Source organism: Camelina sativa, chromosome 17, assembly GCF_030686135.1.
Source record: "Camelina sativa cultivar CO46 ecotype springtype chromosome 17, ASM3068613v1".
NCBI lineage: Eukaryota > Viridiplantae > Streptophyta > Magnoliopsida > Brassicales > Brassicaceae > Camelina > Camelina sativa.
The window spans coordinates 20,287,312-20,308,212 of NC_141896.1; the positions used below are offsets into that span (position 1 = coordinate 20,287,312).

Consider the following 20,901-nt stretch of genomic DNA (forward strand, 5'->3'; position numbering starts at 1 on the left):
ACTAAATAAATTTGTGTTGATGGTTCATACAAATTCTTATTCACAAAATACACTATTCAAATATTAACGAAATCAAATTTTAAAACGAATAAGTTTTATTGATAAACTATATTACATATTTTGATATTCAAATCTGTTTGAGTGATTTTATTGGTGTCTTCCAAATGGTGAGCTTGCGGAATGCGATTAATTCAACCACTATGGAATAATCCAAAGTCCATCCCTTTGCATACGATAAACGATTTTACAATGTAATTTTTATAATGGCTTCCGAGGAGGTGGATGACATTCGTACCTCCTGCAAGAATTTGGGACGAAGCTTATAGGAGCAGATACTTAATTCAACCAACAAAAAAAACCATGGGATTGATCAAAGACTCAAGAAATAAAGAGAAAACGTTTGTGGTATGGAAGCACGTTAATAATTTAGTTATATACCTAATTTAATTGTCATTACCAAACTTAATTTGGTCAAAGATCATTTTCAATTGATCACTTTTATATATATGTAACACACAAGAAAATTGCAAATGCTGGAATTGAGTTGAACTGTATATGATTCAGTCAAACTCTTGAATTGATAGTGAGTGTTACACAACTCGTGAATTTGGACTTATCCTTTCTTTCATTATTACTTTTTTTTTTCATTTTTTCCGTTTGAAACAAAACTTTGGCTTACCTTAGCTCTATTGATTCATCATATTTTCTTCTAAATATTTTCATAATGATTAATCAATAGTGTATTTTTTTGTTTATTTAATTTGTAGATATTTGTAAGAAAAGGGAAAAGCTAAATTTCCCATTGATAACAACGAAAAAGTTAGTTCATTAGAAGAATTATTACAAATGTACAATTAATCGTTGGTATTTGTACACAAAGTGCCCACTAGTTTCACTAGTTTCTTTTTTCATTGAAGCGTATGGAACTTTCCCAACAACATCATTGTAATCATATGTGAGAATTAACCGGGCCGCAATAGGGGAAATATGCAGTTGATCTTAGAGATTTTTTTCAAAACGTGTATCTTTATTGTAGTCATGCCTAATTATTGTTTCTGCCTTGAACCTGCCAGCATGATTCCTAACTTTTTGTGAAATGTAAGAGGGTTGTTATCTTCTAATACAGTTCCTAAACGTGTAAGGAGGTTTTTCAACTTGCCAACATCTTTAAGAGCTTTCCCACGATCTAAATTTGACCTAGACATAACATCTAGAATTTCTTGGATTGATAATTTGAAATTAGCTGGCAGAGGTACCCCTGAAAGCTTGTAGAGGGCTTCCAATTGCCTTGTGGGTGCAATTGCCCATCACTCATTCCCCTTTTGAGTCAAGACCTCTCCAAGAAAAGTGTCATCCTCCTCTTGAGTCCAAGAGTAATAAAACCGGTCTGGTCCCTGGGCTGGTTGGGCTAGTCGATCTGCTTAAAAATGTTTTAATTAAAAAATGTGAAATTAAAACTAAGAGAAAAATGTGAGATTACTAACCGTGTAAACTAAGGAGATGACAGAGTCAGAGTCGTTACCTGAATCTCTTTGAGTCACGACCTCTCCAAAAACAGTGTCATCCTCTTCGTCACTCCAAGAGTAATAAACCTGGTTTGGTCCCTCGTCTAGTCCCTCCATGAGATCTGCTTAAAAAACGTTTTAAGTAAAAAATGTGAGATTAAAACTAAAAGAGAAATGTGAGATTACTAACCGTGTAAACTACAAGAGAAGACAAAGTAGAGTAATTACCTGAACCTGAAGAAATTGGAGATGGTTATTATTATGGTAAGTTTTCCTTGTTCACCATAAATTATAATGTATCATTTGAATAGTAACATTATTCCGTTTAATTTCAGGGAAATGGAAAATTCAATAGGAATATTCAGAGGACAAGAAGATGTCAATATATCCGACGACTTTACAAAAGCTAACAACCTCCGTCCAATTCTAGCACTTGAGATTTGTTGAGAACACATGGTATGTTCATTACTTAAAAAGAAGATATTGTAAATTTTATTTATGATACAGTTGAAAGTTGTAATCTAATTCATTCTCTGAATTTAAATTTGTTATAGGAAAATTATCCATTTTACAATGGAGTATATTAACTAACTTTACAAATTACAATCTTGTACAAATTTATATGCTATGGGAAGGATACAATTTTGAAGATGCGGTACTCATTAGTGAGTGTCTAGTATATGGTGATATTTATACTTCTTTCCACAACGGAAATATGAAATTCAGACGCATTTGACAATCCAAAGTCATGAAAGGATCACTAAAGAAATACCACATCTAGAAGGGGACAAAAATGGGATTGTGATGTAGCACATGAATTGAAACATGTAATATTTTAACATGTAATATTTTAATAGGTAAATTAACGCCTCAAGTGGCGAAAGAATCCTCCTATGCTCCGGAAGATAGGTTATTGCGAGCCATATATTTATAAGTATATTTATACATCAATCCTTCCCTTACATTTGTCTGGATGTAGCACATGAACGCTATGCTACCTTTTCCTTTCTTGATCATATTTACCTTTTTCACAAATGATTTCTGGAACTCAAAGCTGATTCTAGTGGCGAGTATACTTAACGAACATGACACTTTAACAACACTTTTTAATAATATAATAATACGTGATTCTTGTAAATATGGTCATGTAGAAATAGATTTCTGATTTCTACAAAAGAGATGATTTGTAATCTTGACATGGCACACACGCAGATAACGATTACATGACGTGAGAATTTAATTACACAAGACTACTAGAGTTCAATCTTATAATGTGTAATCTTATAATTACACATGGGCTCATTCCTAAGTAGAACAATTTTGGGTATATTTCGAACAATTGTTTGTTTGTTTTTTTTTTTTGATAAAGTAGAAGTATTTTTGGTATACTTTAAAGTTTAAATGATATTATCACATATTTAAATTAAAAACTATTCCACCGTATAACTCTTCTTGCATCACACTAATAATATCTCTTAGTTTTTTAAATTTGAACTATGTACCATGTTAAAATAAATATAATAACACAATATAGAAAAACATATTCATCCGCGATGGATCACATGTCCAGAATTAAATGACTATATAAAATTTTGTTGATGGTACATACAAATTCTTATTCACAAAATACACTTTTCAAATATTGAAGAAATCAAATTTTAAAAACAAATAAATTTTATTTATTATCAAAAAAATAAAGAAATATTTCTCTGTGCTGTAGAGCGGATCTAATCTTAGTAATTTAGTAAATAAGTAATCATGTTTTTGACAAAAGATATAACTAATTAAAAAATCAAAAACTGGTGTTTAATTTGTTTCTAAAATATGAAAACTTTATATACTAGATATTTTTTGGCGTTGTGAGCTTGTTAGATCCAACAACTAGTCTCAACTCAAACTTAAGAAAATGGTATTAAGTTGATAATTTGAGATTAGCGACACCGTTTATTTTTTCGTTGATATAACTAATATCAACATATTAGATAATCTGTTGTATGTTGGGTGACCTTTCATTTTCAAAATCAGTTGAGCTTAGTCTTTTGTTAGCAAATGACAACTTAAAGGATAAAAAAGTGACAACTAATCAGAGAGGAAAATTGATTACTTTTGTAAGATACATTACACATCTAATCTTTCCATAAATAATTCTAAATTACCTTATGAATAAAACTAAAGTTTGTTTTTTCCTTATCGCTTTTTTAGTAGTTGTTCTTTGACTTTTGAGCAATGCTAATTCATTCCTAACTGAAAAATTTGGAACTTTTGGGTCAATCAATGTACACTTAAACATCATCATTAGCTTATAAAATTTTCATTTTCATCTTGATGCTCTCTAAGTCTCTATCAAATTGATCTTAACCGGTTCATTAGTTTGTGTGTAAAACCCACCAAGAGAAAATAGAAAAGGCCTAAAAGAGGAATTAATTAGGCCCAAAAACAGGCCCACTAGAGAAAAACCTAGAGAAGGTTAAATAAGTTTCCTCTGAACTCTGTGTCTTCCTCCTCTGCCTCCTTCGCTCTTCATCTTCAAAGTCTGCACCTTTTAGCTCAGGTTTGTTCTTCTTCGATTTCCCTCTTTTAGATTAATTGTTCGTACGCCGCCCATTAAGTTTGTTTCGATCTGAAAGTATCCAAAGTTGTAATAGTATTCGATTAAAAATTCAATTTTTAGACACTTATCTGAACAAATATTGCTGATCCTCTGTGATTAGGAACCCTTAGATCAATGAGCCTTGTATGGTCTCTTTTTCGTTATGTGAACTAATGACTTAGTGAATCAATGTTTGATAGCAATAGAAGTTTCGTTTTTGCTGAATCATTGGTGTTTTTTAGTAGTTGATCTGTTCTTGATCTGCTTTATATCAGTGAAAAGGTTCAAGCTTCAGAAATAATGGCGGCCTTCCCTAACCTTAACTCTGATGCTGGATTGAAGAAGCTCGATGAGCATCTTCTCACTCGCAGTTACATCACTGGGTAAGTTCATTGAGCACCAAAAGTGTAAAGAAGTTTTATTAAAGCATGTCTGTTTTTTTTAGTTGGTGTTATCTCAGCTTGGTTGTGGGCATCTCTTATAGATTAGATCCTATGTCTGTACCTTATATAAACAATTGAAGTAACATTTATTTTTCCTTCTGTATTGTTTTATAGGTACCAGGCTTCAAAGGATGATATCACTGTTTTCGCAGCTCTTGCAAAGCCCCCAACTTCCCAGCATGTGAATGCTTCTCGTTGGTACAACCACATTGATGCCCTCTTGAGGATCTCGTAAGCTTTATTGCCTTCTATTGTTTCCTGTTTACTTGTGGATTAAGTTTTCGCTGTTCGGATTAATCTAATGGCGTTTCATTGATCTCTGTTATTTACAGTGGTGTCTCCGCTGAAGGAAGCGGTGTCGTTGTTGAGGGATCTGCCCCTATCACAGAAGAGGCTGTTGCTACTCCCCCTGCAGCTGATTCTAAGGTACTTATGATTGTTTCTATGGTTACTCATAATGTTTTGTTAAAGTTGTGCATTGGGTAGATTCATATCAATGTGTATTTTTGTAGGATGCTGCGGCTGAGGAAGATGATGATGATGTTGACCTTTTCGGAGAGGAGACAGAAGAGGAAAAGAAAGCTGCTGAAGAGAGAGCAGCTTCTGTGAAGGCATCTACAAAGAAGAAGGAATGTAAGTTTGGCTTCTTATTCTACACTTTGATTTGAAGATGTCTTTGGTTTCTTATTGTTCTTTTTTTCTCTTCATCAGCTGGAAAGTCATCAGTTTTGATTGATATCAAGCCGTGGGATGATGAGACTGACATGAAGAAGCTAGAGGAAGCTGTTAGATCTATTCAGATGGAAGGATTGTTTTGGGGAGCATCAAAGCTTGTCCCAGTTGGTTATGGTATCAAGAAGTTGCAGATTATGTGCACTATTGTTGATGACCTTGTCTCTATTGACACCATGATCGAAGAGCAACTCACTGTTGAACCAATCAATGAGTACGTCCAGAGCTGTGACATTGTTGCTTTCAACAAGATATGTAAGTTTCATAAATATGCTCTCAACTCTTTAGAGATTGTCATCATTTAGAATGCAGTGTGTAACTTTGTATATTGGATTTAAAATCATAATGCAGGAATGAAGATGGAGAAAGCTTAAAGGAAATCTTTGAAATCTTTGCTGCTTCTTCTATATTTTGTCTCCGACTTGTCTTAGACTGTTGTTTCGACTCTGTTATGGCTTTCTCTTATTGTTTTGATATTTAATGAAGAATGACAATTCAGTATGGAGGACTTTATGACTATTCTCTGCTTCCTGTTTCTTTAACTATTTCGTTGCTTGCATCATATGTAATTCTTAGTGAATCCTTAGCTATTTCTTATTAATCATTGGATCACGACATGAAGCTGCTGAAAAAAATTAGTACGATTTAGTAAGTGCTTGTCTGAGTAGGATTTCCTGATTAGAGGAATTCAAGCTGATAAAATTGCATATTAGATGGTTCTCTAGACATTAGGTTGTGAAGATACTGTGCTATAGAGTTCCATTTTTTTAGACTGTTTCTCAATTGAATTGAGCACAATATTGAATATTATATATACAGAAGAGTGTCTTAGCTTAAGTGACCCACAAGTTTTTCCTTCAGTGGTAAGATTTGGGTGAAGAACTACCACCATTGATCTTAATCACTTAATTGATACTTTGGTTTTTGCCTTTTTCAATTCAACATCTTGAAAAAGAGGGTATAATCATGATCAAAACTTTAACTTAAGAAACAAAAGAGATTCTTTAAGACAGATTGATTTGTTTGTCTTGCACTAAGATTCACCTTCAGAATAGAGAGATAATCATCGTCCTTAAGACTAGGAATAGAATCATCATTCAGATTCATCTAATAGAAGTTGCAGATTATGTGCACCATTGTTGATGACTTTGTCTCTATTGACACCATGATCGAAGAGCAACTCACTGTTGAACTAATCAATGAATACGTCCAGAGCTGTGACATTGTTGCCTTCAATAAGATATGTAAGTTTCACGAAAGCTTAAAGGAAGTTCTGTGTTTATGTTGTCTGCTGCTTCTTCTATATTCTGTCTCCCGAGTTTCTGTAGACTGTTGTTTTTGACTCTGTTATGGTTTTTGCCATCTCTGATTCGTTTTGATATTTAATGAAAAATGACAATTCAGAATGGAGGAGTCTATGACCATTCTCTGCTTCTTGTTTCCTTTAACTATTTTGTAGCTTGCATCATATGTAATTCTTAGTGAATCCTTAACTATTTCCTATTAATCATTGGATCACGATATGAAGCTGCTGAAAAAAATTAGTACGATTTAGTAAGTGATTGTCTGAGTAGGATATCCTAATTAGAGGAATTCAAGCTGATAAAATTGTATAATTATGATGGTTCTCTAGACATGTTCTGAAGATACTGTGCTATAGAGTTTTAGAAGAGTGTTTAAGTGACCAAGTTTCCCTTCAATGGTAAGATTTGGGTGAAAAATTACCTCCATTAATTTTAATCGATACTTTCTGTGGTTGCTTGGGCACATGACCAACTCTTTGGCTGCTTCTCTCATGGAAACTAGTGAACCATTCATTTACACAAAACTTGGAAATAAACTCTTTGAAATTTGAAAATTTGAAACTTCGTAGTAGGGGCCTTTTTCAATTCAACATCCAATAAGAGGGTATAATCATGATCAAAACTTTAACTTAGGAAACAAAAGAGATTCTTTAAAGACAGATTGATTTGTTTGTCTTGCACTAAGATTCAGCATCAGAATCAGAGAGAAAATCATCGTCCTTAAGACTAGGAATAGAATCATCATCAGATTCATCTAATGATTCTCTCTTACCAATTGATGCTTCCTCCATCAGACTATCCTTAACCACATAATCCTCTCCCTCCTGAGTCCCACTCACTACTTCTACATAACCGTCTTGGGGAGCCGTAGCATCTTTGTCCGAAATCTGTCCAAGAGATCCCTCAGGAACCTGCACAGGCACATCCGCTTGTTGAACATTCTCTGATGCAACCATATCAGTAGGATCTTGGACACCCAGAGATGTGACAGTAGCTAAATCATTCCCAACTTTCAATCTTTTAGTCTCTTGGAAAGGTAAAGTAGTCTCTAAGGTTCTCTGAATTGCGTTGTTAGAAGGAACGTCCGCATTTGCCAGCCATTTGTTGCATAGATCATCACCATCATGAGCAATACCATTCAACTTATTCGGATTAGGTGTGTTGTGTTTTTGGCTGGCAAGGGAATTGCTTTCTGGAAACAAGTTGCTAAGTGATGGGAGACCGTCAAGTGGAAGTGCCCTCGGATGTATGACAACTTCAAGGGACATGAGAGCTTGAGCACAGAATCCGGCAACTTTCATTCCAGCCTGAAGTTTACCTGTCCAAACATTTCGATATATGCATCAAATATTTCCGGTTCTGGTTTTTAAAGATTAGTTTAAGTCATGCCAACAATCTTAGTTACCTGTTCGGAAAAGCTCAAGCCCTTCAGCTAAAAATGCAGGGCGTACTCGTGATGGAGAAACGAGAGATGCCAAGAAGGCACGGAGTGCTGCAAGCTGAAACTCATCCAGATCTGTAGTCGACTTATTGGGTAAACAATGGTAAGTTTCAGTATTGGCCCATCTCCCTTCACAAGCACTTGTTGCTGTGGTCATTAGAAGATTATCAACACGTTCTCTCCAGCTATCTGATCCCAATGCACCACCCTGAAACAAAAAACAAAGAAAAATATGTGACAACCTATCAAATTGAAATAATGACAGAATTACAAGAAAAAAAATGGTGACTATGAGTAAGAATCCAGAGATTAACTTCCAACAGTGTCGATAAAAAGCGGAATTATAAAAGCAATAAGTTAATAGGGCTTACAATGGTCAGAAGAGTTTCCAGTGCCTCAAGAGATGCAATCTTCAATGTAATTGGGCTACTGGAGTGATTGTGAGGAACTCCCACTTCAAAAGCAGAATTCTCTGCCTCGACTCCTGAATTAGTTGAATGCTTCCTTTTTTTACTGCATGCCTGAAGAACAGCTCCGTTAGTAAGCGACATGTTTTTGTTAGATACCGCATCAACTTCAACACTTCTTGGGTCTAGATCCGCAGAGGCATTAGTGACAACTTCCTGTGCTAGTTGCATTGCCATTCCTGGTCAGAGAACTATATGTTAGCAGAAGTGATCTTGATTTTCATCACATCAACCTGAGAAATGAAATTACAAGCAAAGGCAAGATCTTGTGAAATTACCTATACCCATGGATTTGAGCAAGGTTGTAGTGATTGAGTAGAGCTTTATCCTCAATTCTGGCAATGAACATTTTCTGAAGTAGCTACTAACAAGTCTCACCACAGATGCAGCATATGGTAAAAGTTGGCTGCAAAATGGACAAATAAGAGGATGGTTTTTAAGTTCCTACGGCACAGGAAGATGTAGTAACTATCCATTATTCGGAATCACGAGAAAGTGCAAACTATTATCAGCCAAGACATAAACTACCAAAGGAACAACTCCTTAATTGTGTGTCAATGAAAAAATTAAGGTCAGGTTTGAGGTGAAATACAATCTCTAATGTGTCTGACATGTAAATATATATAGCTTTTGGCAATGAAGTTAACAATCAGGTTAAATGGAAACTATAGTTTCTGCTACTAGCGAGAATGAAAGGAGACCAATTACCTGCGGATACTCTTTATAGTAGCACGCAAGAGTTCCAGAGCAGACGAATGCAAAGTTGGAAGTTCTGCACAAACCAATTCTTGCTGGATCCCTGTCATGAAGGGTGACATGGCTCGAGGTAGAGAGCCATTCACCGCTAGCACTCGCTCAACAAGAGATAATAATGAGCCAACTGGAATATTAATCTGAAGATTAGAATAAAGAATATCAGGATCTTTCAGAAGTAAATGGCAAGTTTGGTTTACGTAGTAGCACATATCAAGAGAGACAGGAGGAGTCTCCTGAGGGGAAAGCAAAACTTTGGACTTGGCATAAGAAGGGACATGCTTAACTTAAGGCTTTAACAATGATGCTGAATCTAGATACCCAAATTGCGACCCTATCTATTTATGACCAAGTACGAAGAAGCTAACTCTCTCCACGTCTAAAATCAAGAGGAATCACAAATATTCCAACCTAAAAGACGATATCACACTACCTTGGATTTGTATGAGCTAGTTAACATCGTTGAACTGCAGAGCATAAGTGCAGACACTCTGGATACAATCAATTGTTCAGAGTTCCACGCTGCATCATCCAAACCCCCATTTTGACCTCCCAAGGGTAAAGGAGAGTCTTTTCCAGGAGGAGTCAATCTTTGGATAGCTTTTGTTCCTTTTGTTTCTGCAACACATGTCATCATGCTCTATCAGGGAAACTATAGTCGCACATAAACAAAATGAACAAAGAAATGAACAAATTACCTTCTTCTAGACCTTGGAAAAAATTATTTAAATGTACGTTTATAGATATCAATAACTTTTGCATCATCAAGGACCAGCTGTCCTCGGTTCCTTTAACTTTGGGGAGCAATGCTAGCAAGTGGGCAAATTTCTGAAGGTTGAGATAGAAGGAAAGAAGTACACGTTAATAGTTTCTTGCTTAGTTGATGCCTTGATGGACAATATGAAGTACAGGACTTAAAAAGATGAATACCTTTAACATATTACAACTGGTTTTCGCAGAAAATATTTTGGAGGCAATAGCGGCTTCAACCTGAAAAGAATTAGCATTTCAAATAAATAAACTCATATTGGTAACATATTACTTGAAATATGTATGGTGATTGTGATAGTGTAGTACCATTGGGATGGAAATAAATGTATAACAAAGTCATATGTGTGTGTATTAATTAGACTATGCACTGTTGTCATGTAGCTATCAAAATACTGATACTAATACATTCGGGAAATTAGACAAACAGAAAATACATTTAAGCCAAGAGAGCTGACCTTGTCATAATTACTGTGGAAGGCAGCAGGAAACAATATTACAACTGTACTTAGCAGATGGACAATGCCTTCCTGAACATCCAACACCAATCAAAAAATCAAATTGAAGATTCTAGCAATGACAGGAGAAGAATAATTGTTGCTGAAGTATGATACTTCCCTAAATTCTTATAGCACTGAGCAGTTATAGTAGGTTATGATTCTGCTACAAAGGATTCAAACAGAGGAACCGATGTATAACTATTAACTCTACATGTTAAACATCTAATTTTACTTTTTAAGTGGTTGAACAGTCTTGGCACAAAACCAAAGATTATAGGATGGAAGCTGACAACTCTTTCTTTTATAATTCCAGGCCTAAGCCTTCTTATATGGCACTTACCCATAGTGCTTCTGAAGAATCTTCTTCCAATAGTTTAATGATAGGTAGGATTACTTTCGCAGCGTGTGAAACTGCATCTTTCTTTGTATTCAAAAATCTAGACAGCCTGTATCAGTTAAAACAAAAATAATATTCGATTTTCAAAAGTTCATTGTTACAAAAAGCTTGAGAAGCAAACCAAGGAAACGGTAGAACATAAAGAAACAAATATAAAAACTGAATAATCATGAGCAATGCAATGCCATATGAGAAGTCTCTTTATATAAAAAGCCTAAGCATTTTCTTGAGGGCTGAATACATATATTTAACAATAAAGTAAAAGAAGAAAGATATAGATCAGCTAAAATTACAGACTCTGCAGAGTGCGGAGAACACCGTTCATAGTTGTCTAAAGTCTAAACTAAATCAATCTGATATACATAGCTTTTCAGTACAAATAACGGCAGACTTTGATCCCATTATCGAACATGAAACAGAGAAATTTTTATAGAAACAAATAGCAAAAACAGATTCATATATATACAGACCTTGTCAGGAGATCAGATATTGAGGTACATGAAGCCACTCGGACGATTCTAGAACTTGCTGGATTCTGTTTGAAAACAAAACAAAACATGAACTTTCAAGAATAAATAGTAGAAGATGTAACAAACCTCATTATAGGAGCAAAGCCAAACATACCTTAAGATGTGATAATAAACTGTTAAACCAAACAGAGTATGAACTAATGAAACGATCTGAGCTGCATTCTTGACAAGTCACTCCCATCAAACTAACACCTACCCAGCATTTATCTGGCTACAACAACAACCAAAACAACAAAATTCACACAAATTAACACCAAAGTTGAGAGCTTTCACCACATAGAGTTAATTGATTCCAAAGAAAGGTCATAGTATACAGATTCGTACCATATCTGAAGAAACCAAAGCCAATAGTCTATTAACCCAATCATCAACGGCTGATTTCGATTTACCATGATGACTCTGGTCAATTGAAGCTAGAGGTGGCTCAGTTAAGAGCTTGTGGGTGGAGATAGTGGATACAACCTTGGAGAGTACTAAAAAGTTGGTCAGAGGCTGCTTCTCATTTGGAACATATTCGGAGAGAAGGTTTCGGAGAATCTTGGGTTTTAATCTTGAGTCACACATGTCTTCAAAACGCTCAAAAGACGCCATTGAAGCAGCGGATGAAGAGATTAGGGGTTTTTGGTGAGATTAGGGTTTAAGAACTGAAGCGGACACAGAGGTGGCTTTGAGATTTTTGATGTTAGAGAGACAAGGTTTAAGCGAATCAGGTTTGGTTTATCGGTTAAATCGAATCGAACCGGTAATCTTGACGGTTTGTTGAACCGAGTGTAATTTGTCTTGTGTTTAACCGGATGTACCTTTACATTGTAATCCAAATTGGGGGACAATATCCTCAAATTGAAATTTCCTTTTTATTATTATTATTTTTTTTTTTTTGGTAGGGATTTCCTTTTATTAATTTTATAGTACCAAATTTTCATTTTGTACCTAAGTAACAAAAATCAAGATTTCTGTAGGAAAATTTAATATATATCCTTTAATTTGGTGATTTAAACCGCCAAATCGGTAAGACTAATAAACAAATCTTTGTAACAAGAATATGAATATTACAGAAGTAAATTCTTATTCAATAATTTAAAAAAAACATGTTCTTAGGGTTGCGAAACCAATAAGAACATATTTTCAAACAACAGTTTCACAAGATTAATTATTATCTGGTGGAAACTATAAAAAGGAAGAAAAAAAAACTTGAAATGACTTCTGAAAAAAAGCACCAAGCCATAAATTACAAGAAAAAAATACTTGCACTTAAATGACATCACTAACTTATCTATTACAAGAAAACACACAATACTTGTGGTGAAGGATGATCAAGGGCACTTGTAGCTTCGGTAAAACAGAGAAGAGACTTGTTTCTTGATGTCTTAGAAACAAGAGGTCGCTGGACACACCAAAAGAGAATCCAACGAAGGGGCAATGCTTGGATGATCATCCTCTGGTGCTATCTCATCCTCGAGAATCATTTCGAGAGTTTTGGCAGAGATCATGAGGCGGCACCTACGTATGGCTGAGGCACGGTTCGCAGTCACGGCAGAGAATGGAGTCAGAGGTTGAGGTGCGAGAGCCTGTTGGTCTGGTCGGAAGACGAAAAGGGTGTTTTGAGTATTAATCATTTTGAAAAAGGGTTTTGTGTTTCTTAAGGCTGAACTAAAGTGTTTAGGAGTAAGGACTAGTGAAGCTTTTTGTTTTGCTTTGGGTTGTTGTAAATGTTGTTGATTTGGAAGATGGGTTTCTCTGTTTATATAGGAGTTGCCTAGCCGAGATTGCCCTCATTTTCTTTTTAGTCCTTATTTATCTTAGTGAAAAATAAAAGTGCCAACATAATATACATCCCATATATAATAAAAGAGAAGTACACAACTTTTTATTTTGTAGACTATATAATTTGTATAAGTTTGTTACAAAATAGTTTATAAATTAAATATAGGTTGGTTACAAAAAACGATATAGATTAATTGGTCAATCTGTGGAATACACTTAAAAATATCCCAAAGAATCCTATTAAAAAGAATATTCCAATCCCATATATAATAAAAAGGAAGTACACAACTTTTTATTTTGTAGACTATATAATTTGTATAAGTTTGTTACAAAATAGTTTATAAATTAAATATAGGTTGGTTACAAAAAACGATTATAGATTAATTGGTCAATCTGTGGAATACACTTAAAAATATCCCAAAGAATCCTCTTAAAGAGAATATTCCAATGATTTATACAATTTCCAAAATAAATTTTTTAGTATTCTATGTATTGTTACAAAAAAATATACTGTTAGGCGTAAAAAAAGTGTTGGCAATTTATCACACTTAATCGTGATTTCCAAGATCTTATTGTGCAGTTAAAAATAAAATCTTATCTAAGCACGGATCATATTAAAACACTCTCACCAAACATGTTCAAAAATTAAAATAAAAACAAACAACAAACATAATCATTTCTCATACATAAAATTACAAAATTAACAATATAAAACTTACAAAATAGATGTTTTTTACAAACATCATATTTAGCATATGATTTTCCTGCATAATGTTTTATCAAAAAAAAACTTTTAAAAACAATCATATGAATTATATTTATTCTAAAATTATAATATAAATAAAAGAAATTTCAACCCATGCTCCAGCACGGGTCCTAATCTAGTGTAAACAGTAAAACTCTATTTAAGCACAGAAAGAAAATTAATTAATAATCTATTTTTCTAAATTATAGATTTACTTCTATAGTAAAATTGTAATAAAAATTGTATTTGTTGTCCCAATTTTATAGATTTTTTTTCTTAAAACTTTGTTAGCTTTTATCAGATTATTTACCATCGATGTATATAAGTCGTATACATACAAGTAGTAATTTTTTTAATGATTTAGATAAAAGTAAAATTTTCTAATATGACATATAATGTAGAAGTAATTAAACTGAAGAAATTCTCAAACAAAAAATAATATATTTTTATTATGTAGATATGATAATTTATATAACTTAATTATACCTAAAATTCTAATTCCGTTGCTACAACTAAAGAACTACGCAATGAAATGTTTGCATGCTAGTACAAAATATGGCAATATTACTAGCTAGTAGTATAATCATCAATTATCATCATGTTTTCGTATTGGCTATCGCTAGTACTCATCCACACTAGTGTAGATATTGTTTCGATGTTCTATCTTATCAATATAATATACTCAAATCAAATGTATAGTTTATCAACTTTTGGAACGCAATTTTCGTAAATTTACTCCCCAAAACAATTCGATAAACACTATAAAGATGAAAATAATCCCTTATTACTTGAATAAATTGGATGGACGTCAATGCTAAAGGACCAAAAAAAAGACAGCACTAAAGAACTTTATGAATTAAATGCATGTTTTGGACATACATCAAAGAGTTTTCAATATTCAGCTAGCGTCTTCCTTCTTCTTGATTTCTCTCAAAGTACAAAAGCTAAATAGCGATATGTTTTTGATATATGAAATAGCGATAAGAAGACAATATTATTGGTGCAAGTTGTTTACTTTTGTCTTTTCGATCGGTTGAAACATGGCCAGCTTTTTATGAGTTAAACAACGATATGTGTTGCCCTATCTCATTAACATATATATGAAAAATTTAAGTTTTTTTTGTTTATGTGTAACTATTTTGTATATGAATAAAGATAAGGAATCCGAAACAATTAAATAATTATTGACAAGAACTAAATTCTCCAAACCTCAAAAAAAACTTTTTACAGTAAAAACCCTTGATTCCTTAATTCAAAAGTAACATATTATAAGCATAAACAAAGTCGAATTGAAGAACTAACATTGTTCCACAAAACTAGTCTTCCTAGAGGTGAACTTTGTATTTGCTGATAAACCAAAACCAGAACCTTAACAGATATGATTCCCTCATGTGCCTAAAATCTAATCCAGGTTTCTTGAACTTGTTATATCTTCAAATGCTATACGTCAGCTATTCGCTCTTTTTGGCCATCCTAAAATTAATATCAGATTGGATGAGTTCCCACGACATATATGTCTCTCTTATTTATGTCCCAACATATTCCTCCCATAGTCTCATGTTTCATCAGAATTGTTTTGCTCTGAGTCTCTATACTTAACGTTCATTATCATATGTTTGTACTCGTCATGCTTACGGTCTAATTATCGAAGCAACCGCGTGAAATTGTATAAGAGGTCGATGGGGCTAGATTACAAGATGTGCTCTTTTTACGCTTTTATCTCCCGTTTCATTTTCGGAAATATATCATGTGGGCAAGGGACCCTCCAAATATAGAAAATAAAAGAAGTTTGGTGTTTTCTGCAAAACCTTTGTCTCGACTAGGGCAAAAATTGATGGCAAAAAGTGTGAAAACTCTCCTTTTTCTTTAGCCGGTGGCTTGTGCCGTGTTTCTGACGGCAAATATGAGCTAGAGAGGTCCGTCTATAACAGTGACTGCTTTTGGCCGTCACTGCCGTATTGAGATAAGACCACAAATAGGTACATATCCAAATCATATACTAATTTAGGCTGAAGCTAGCAGGGAAAACCAAAATAAAATATAAGCTCAAGCACATATCAGATTAGAGATGGCGTGGTCCTCAGATCTTCAGAGTGTTACACGTGGTAGATATATGACCCAACGGTCGCAACCTATCCTTTTACATTTCCCTTTTTGTACGTCTTTCATGATTTAAGTCAATTTTGCACTTACTGCGTATAGATCGGTATACATTTATCAGTTTTAGACTTTTAGTTGGTATAATATTAAATTTAACACAAAATTTGTAACTTCTTTATCGGGTAAGGTGGTCCTAATAAGTTGATATATTAAAGAAACAATAATGAAGTTTGGCTAGTTAGTGAAATTCCAAATGTGAAAACCAAATTGTTATGACTTCTATGCATGCAGTTTGATTCTTAATGTCCCAGTCTACACAGGTTAACAATGCATTAGGCATATTTAACAAAGTTTTGAGGGTGATGATCAACTACATGAAACGAAAAAAGTAACATTGAATACAAAATTTGTAGTGTAATACTATAATTATAACTTAATTGTGAGTGCCATTGTAGATATGAACACTAAACTCCACTCGGTTGGTGAAGAAACCGCTTTGTGAATATAAATTTTCCTATTTTATCTTTTGAACATATCTTTTGCACTTTGTGATGTACCTTTGTTTACTTTTCTTTACTTTAGTCGCAGAAACAAGTTTTCGGCTTTCACATATTTGAGTCAACAAGTACTCTCTTTTCTTTTCTTTTCTTTTCTTTTCTTTTGTAGACAGGTTCAGAAGGAGAGGTGACGAAGCTTGCTTTTGGTCACTGAAGTCAAGGAATTAGACGGCTATGTTATTTAATACAAAAAGCTAGTGGGCGGCACTAACCGTTAAATTTCTCACATCAGTTTTTGCTTTCTAACTTTAAAGTTTGAAGTTCGACCGTCGTCGACATTTATAATGTGATATGTATTGTCATATGAACTCGCAGAAAAAAATTATAATTGTTTCAACCATTAAGACAATAAACTCTCCATTAATGGTAAATACCTCCAAATAAACTGAGCCAACTTTTTTATGCCATATCTTGCGGTGATCTTAAAATAAAAACCTGTTGATTGCAACTTCTGATTCAAAACCACCATAACTAAAATTTAACCACTTTTTCCAAACGTTTTTTCTCCAACCAAAATATACAACCATCCAAGTGCAACTTGTTTTGATATGTTATTAAGTGTAACTACTTAAACCAATATCAATTTATTCACCAAAAAAAAAAAAGTCCCCAATTTGAGCAAATATATATAACATTAGTTTTATTTGCGGATAAAAGTATATAACAATAATTTCATGTTCTACATTATACTATTCAACACGTGTCACGATTCTGAAGTCAAGGTCTTTATCAAAATCCAATATACTGTATACCAATAAGAAAAAGAAAAAAAAAATACAAAATTATCTAGTCTCTGACGAGTATCCACCATAGGAAAATATAATTGTTAAAAATCACTAAAATAATAATTTTATTTTCACAAAGTCAATAAAAACAATGAAAGATATGATTTGTCACCTAACTATAAAATCCATCCTCCCAAACCAAGTCCATCCATCATCTTCTCTCATCATCGATCATCACCACTCTGTTCTAATCCTTTTAAATTTCAAGATCATGGCGAGCTCACGACTGGCGAGATTCATTACAGAGGTTGCACCACCACAATTTGTCTCGGTGATGCGGAGGAGGACGGCTAAGGTACTCGACACCATCAAGGAGGAAGAAAGAGAAGTTGGCACTGATTCCATATTTTCTTCGAAGATCATCTCCTCAGGCTCACCCTTTACTTCTCCTTATCCCTCCGCTGTTTCTTCAGCTTCTTCTTCTTCATCCAGTTCCGGTCTCAAAAATTTCCCGATTATCGAGAACCGGAGTTCTTTTCCGGTTTTCAAGAACTGAACCAATTTTCAGATGTAAATTATACCTATATTTCTATATGTATGCATGGAAATGTTTTGTCTATTCGATTACGTTGTAATCAGAATTGTGTCTATGTGTGTTGAGTTTGATTTCCCGGTGAGCTCCGGTGAATTCGGATGATCAGAGTTTTATTCCCAAGTGGGTTGATCAAAGAATTGTTGTGTACGTAGTCAAATATGTGGAAGGGACTCTGTTCGATGTCGTTTTCAATTTATTGTTTTTTTTATATGAAATGAGCCCAAAAAAAAATTTAGGCTATTGTTATTTTCATTTACTTGTTGAAATTTCTACAATCTCTACTTTTGACCGTATCACATGATTGTTCTGTTAGTATGCATATATGCCCATGATAGTTAAAAGCGCAAAACAATGGGTCCGATTGGTAACGTATAGAAAACTATACAAAAAAACTGTAAGCTGGAGCTATAAGTTTTTAGTGAATAGTGTAAAACTGTAAGAAAAAGCTGTACATAAAAATTGTATGAAAAAGCTGAGAGTAAAATTTTTGGTAAAGTTTTTGTGATTGGTAAATATTAAAACTGTATATTTGTAAAGCTTTTAAAAACAGTTACCAGTCAAACCCAATGTGGTTTTGTGAATGGTTCTATCTTTAAACCAAGTGAATATTACGTGGTGACTTGGAGGATTGGTGGCCAACTCTTCTTGAGAGTGAATAGTCAAGGATTACTAAGTCAATTATATTTTATATGAGAGAAATGATTTGCACTTAGAATGCGATATTATATGTAATATATAGATATTTTTGAATACCGTAAGAAATTTGTGGATAGAATTATAGAAAATTTAGAGAAAGTTATGTTATCGACTGACTGTTACAAATCTAGTATATGCTCCACGCCACTAGCTTGGAAGTTGCAAAGGGATATGTGGCAACACATTAGACGTCGGTACATCATACAACAAAAAGGACATCTTGATTAATTATTCGTTTCACCTAATGTTTGTCATGTATACACTATATAATTAGTTTAAAGTTATACAATTTTTCAAGTCAAACGTTTCTAGAAAACGTGGCAAGTTCATGCATGAATCTGTGTTTGTCCCTCAGCTCGTGATTATGTGTTCTTTATCATAATTAAATGGTATTAAAAGAATGTAACTATACGGTCCGAAACAAGATCGCTCATCAATGACGTCGAAAAGGTTGTTAAATTAATATCGTTTTTCAAGTTAAGTAATGAAACCTTTCTTTTTATCCGTAGGATTGACGAATCATGGTCGAGACTCGAAAGATATATAGTACAACGAGTAAAATAATGAGTTTAAAGACAAACATCTTGAATAAATGGTGTCAACTCCATATATGAGTTTCGGGTTCCACTCTCCTGCATTCTTCTCACAGCTCACGCATGTTACTGCCAATGATCGAGTCGCCCTTACTGGCATGGTCTCAATGATAATCAGCGGTGCCCTTTGCTTAGTTTACTGAATAGCGTAAGCAGCCCTTTACCAAAACCTTATATATTGTGTTTTTTTTTAGGTTTTTGATCGGGACGTTTTGATTCATAAAGGGGGGTATTGGTGGTGATTCATATAATCATACACTATACTAGATCTGAACTGAGTGTGCATTGTTAACGAAAACTAGGCATCTTTGTTAAAGTTTTATAGTCTCGCTAAATTATAACTCAAACATATTTTTGTCAAAGAAGACAAACATATATAAAACGATTATGATTATAACTCAAACGCACTCCACTCAACCGATTAAAATGAATATTGTTTCATTCTATTATAATTGGATTCACTTATATATGGTCTTATAACATGTAAGAAACTAATTAAGGCTCCCATCGGTAACCTGATATAATCTCATAACAACACAAACTGCAGAATAAAAACTCGAATAATGAACATTCCAAAAATAAAAAAATGGCAGAATTAAATAACTTAGAAAACGTAAATTAATTATGCTATCATGTGTTACCTATCGGAATTCGGAACTTAAGAGTATTGCAAAATTTGTTTTCTCGCCAATAATATTAATCATTGCAAAACTAATACCAAATCATTTTAATTACGCAAAAAACAAGGTCTTGATTGGCTCCAACAGACACTCTTAACATGATTGTTTCTGTTAAGGTCCGTTAATTTAGTTTTTCTTTTTTTGCGGTCATCGATATATCAAAATCAAACACGGACTCGTGGGTCGGTATATAATTTTGTTTCCGAGGTCAAATATAATAATGACAGACGAGGAATATACGTTTCTTTATAAGAAAGTCACATAGCTCATGCTTTTTTATTATTGTAATTATAACTTGGAACCACAATTTAAACTGATTTTTAGGGTTTATAAAAAACTAGCTAAATCTTTTATAAACAATGTTCGACTGATTACAGTTATAGTGATGGTATTTGAAAATATAGGAAATATATTAAACGACTAAACCAGTACTAATATGAATATAAGATAACTTTTTTCTAGAGTAATGGCATCATGGGCATAATGTTATAAATATTTTAAAGTCAAACCTTTCTAGAAAACGTGGCAAGTTCATGGATCTACATTTGCCCATCAATGATTTTGTTCTCTTATTATATGGTGATAGGAGGATGATTCCTTCTTCATGAAAACAATACATTTCTTCTTCTCATTATAATAACAGAAGAAACCAAACTATATGGGTTGACTACTAAAGAAGTATATCTATTTTAGATTGATAAATATATTTGAAACCATGAATACAAAATCCAGATTAGAACAATAACACTATACTTTACAATAGAACATTATTTCTTATAGAGAAAACACAAACACGTAATCTAGATACAAGATTCTAAACATATGATCAAACCATGGAATTTTATTGTTTAATGCTATGGTTTGTACTAATGCATTGTTTAATGGCTTGTATCAATGCCCCTTTGTAAACGATTTAGGCTTGAAAAGGGCACGTGGCTCTTTGATAAAACTGCTAACGGCTTTTCCATAACATCAAAAGTTGAATTGGACGTTTCAAAACTTATCAATATAAGTTT

At 33.6% G+C, this 20,901-nt stretch overlaps 4 protein-coding genes across 5 annotated transcripts; 2 read left to right on the forward strand and 2 right to left on the reverse strand.

Annotated features, from left to right (window-relative positions):
* Positions 1–3,774: 3,774 nt before the first annotated feature.
* Positions 3,775–5,789, forward strand: LOC104759527 (elongation factor 1-delta 1). 2 transcript variants are annotated; one of them, XM_087494377.1, is made up of 7 exons: positions 3,775–4,056; positions 4,371–4,478; positions 4,653–4,769; positions 4,871–4,964; positions 5,051–5,171; positions 5,250–5,525; positions 5,622–5,789. In XM_087494377.1, coding segments are annotated over exons 2-7 (693 nt in total). In that variant the 5' UTR covers positions 3,775–4,056; positions 4,371–4,395; the 3' UTR covers positions 5,624–5,789. The 2 variants fall into 2 exon arrangements, with proteins under 2 accessions (XP_087350503.1, XP_087350504.1); XM_087494378.1 differs by having other exon boundaries at positions 4,012–4,056; positions 4,338–4,478.
* Positions 5,790–7,099: 1,310 nt separating this feature from the next.
* LOC104757369 (uncharacterized) lies at positions 7,100–12,129 on the reverse strand. Its single transcript, XM_019239084.2, has 13 exons — positions 11,755–12,129; positions 11,525–11,641; positions 11,371–11,435; positions 10,844–10,949; positions 10,462–10,533; positions 10,166–10,225; positions 9,934–10,063; positions 9,669–9,853; positions 9,191–9,375; positions 8,761–8,888; positions 8,387–8,661; positions 7,980–8,223; positions 7,100–7,892 (listed from the first exon to the last, which is right to left on the reverse strand). Exons 1-13 carry the CDS (start codon positions 12,019–12,021, stop codon positions 7,255–7,257), a joined length of 2,472 nt encoding a protein of 823 aa, XP_019094629.2. The 5' UTR covers positions 12,022–12,129; the 3' UTR covers positions 7,100–7,254.
* Positions 12,130–12,479: 350 nt separating this feature from the next.
* Positions 12,480–13,162, reverse strand: LOC109129999 (uncharacterized). The gene has a single exon (XM_019239092.2). The coding sequence runs from the start codon at positions 13,044–13,046 to the stop codon at positions 12,798–12,800; it is 249 nt and encodes an 82-aa protein (XP_019094637.1). The 5' UTR covers positions 13,047–13,162; the 3' UTR covers positions 12,480–12,797.
* Positions 13,163–17,447: 4,285 nt separating this feature from the next.
* LOC109129998 (uncharacterized) lies at positions 17,448–18,168 on the forward strand. The gene has a single exon (XM_019239091.2). The coding sequence runs from the start codon at positions 17,473–17,475 to the stop codon at positions 17,875–17,877; it is 405 nt and encodes a 134-aa protein (XP_019094636.2). The 5' UTR covers positions 17,448–17,472; the 3' UTR covers positions 17,878–18,168.
* The last annotated feature ends 2,733 nt before the right edge of the window (positions 18,169–20,901 follow it).

Excerpts from the sequence above, each read along its gene's own strand:
- LOC104759527 (XM_087494377.1), top strand. The coding sequence starts at position 4,396 with ATGGCGGCCTTCCCTAACCTTAACTCTGATGCTGGATTGAAGAAGCTC. Across the intron at positions 4,965-5,050 it reads CCCCTGCAGCTGATTCTAAG|GATGCTGCGGCTGAGGAAGA; the intron begins GTACTTATGATT and ends GTATTTTTGTAG. Across the intron at positions 5,172-5,249 it reads ATCTACAAAGAAGAAGGAAT|CTGGAAAGTCATCAGTTTTG; the intron begins GTAAGTTTGGCT and ends TCTCTTCATCAG.
- LOC104757369 (XM_019239084.2), bottom strand. The coding sequence starts at position 12,021 with ATGGCGTCTTTTGAGCGTTTTGAAGACATGTGTGACTCAAGATTAAAA. Across the intron at positions 10,226-10,461 it reads TCCACAGTAATTATGACAAG|GTTGAAGCCGCTATTGCCTC; the intron begins GTCAGCTCTCTT and ends AATTCTTTTCAG. Across the intron at positions 8,889-9,190 it reads ACTATAAAGAGTATCCGCAG|CCAACTTTTACCATATGCTG; the intron begins GTAATTGGTCTC and ends TCCATTTTGCAG.
- LOC109129999 (XM_019239092.2), bottom strand. The coding sequence starts at position 13,046 with ATGATTAATACTCAAAACACCCTTTTCGTCTTCCGACCAGACCAACAG.
- LOC109129998 (XM_019239091.2), top strand. The coding sequence starts at position 17,473 with ATGAAAGATATGATTTGTCACCTAACTATAAAATCCATCCTCCCAAAC.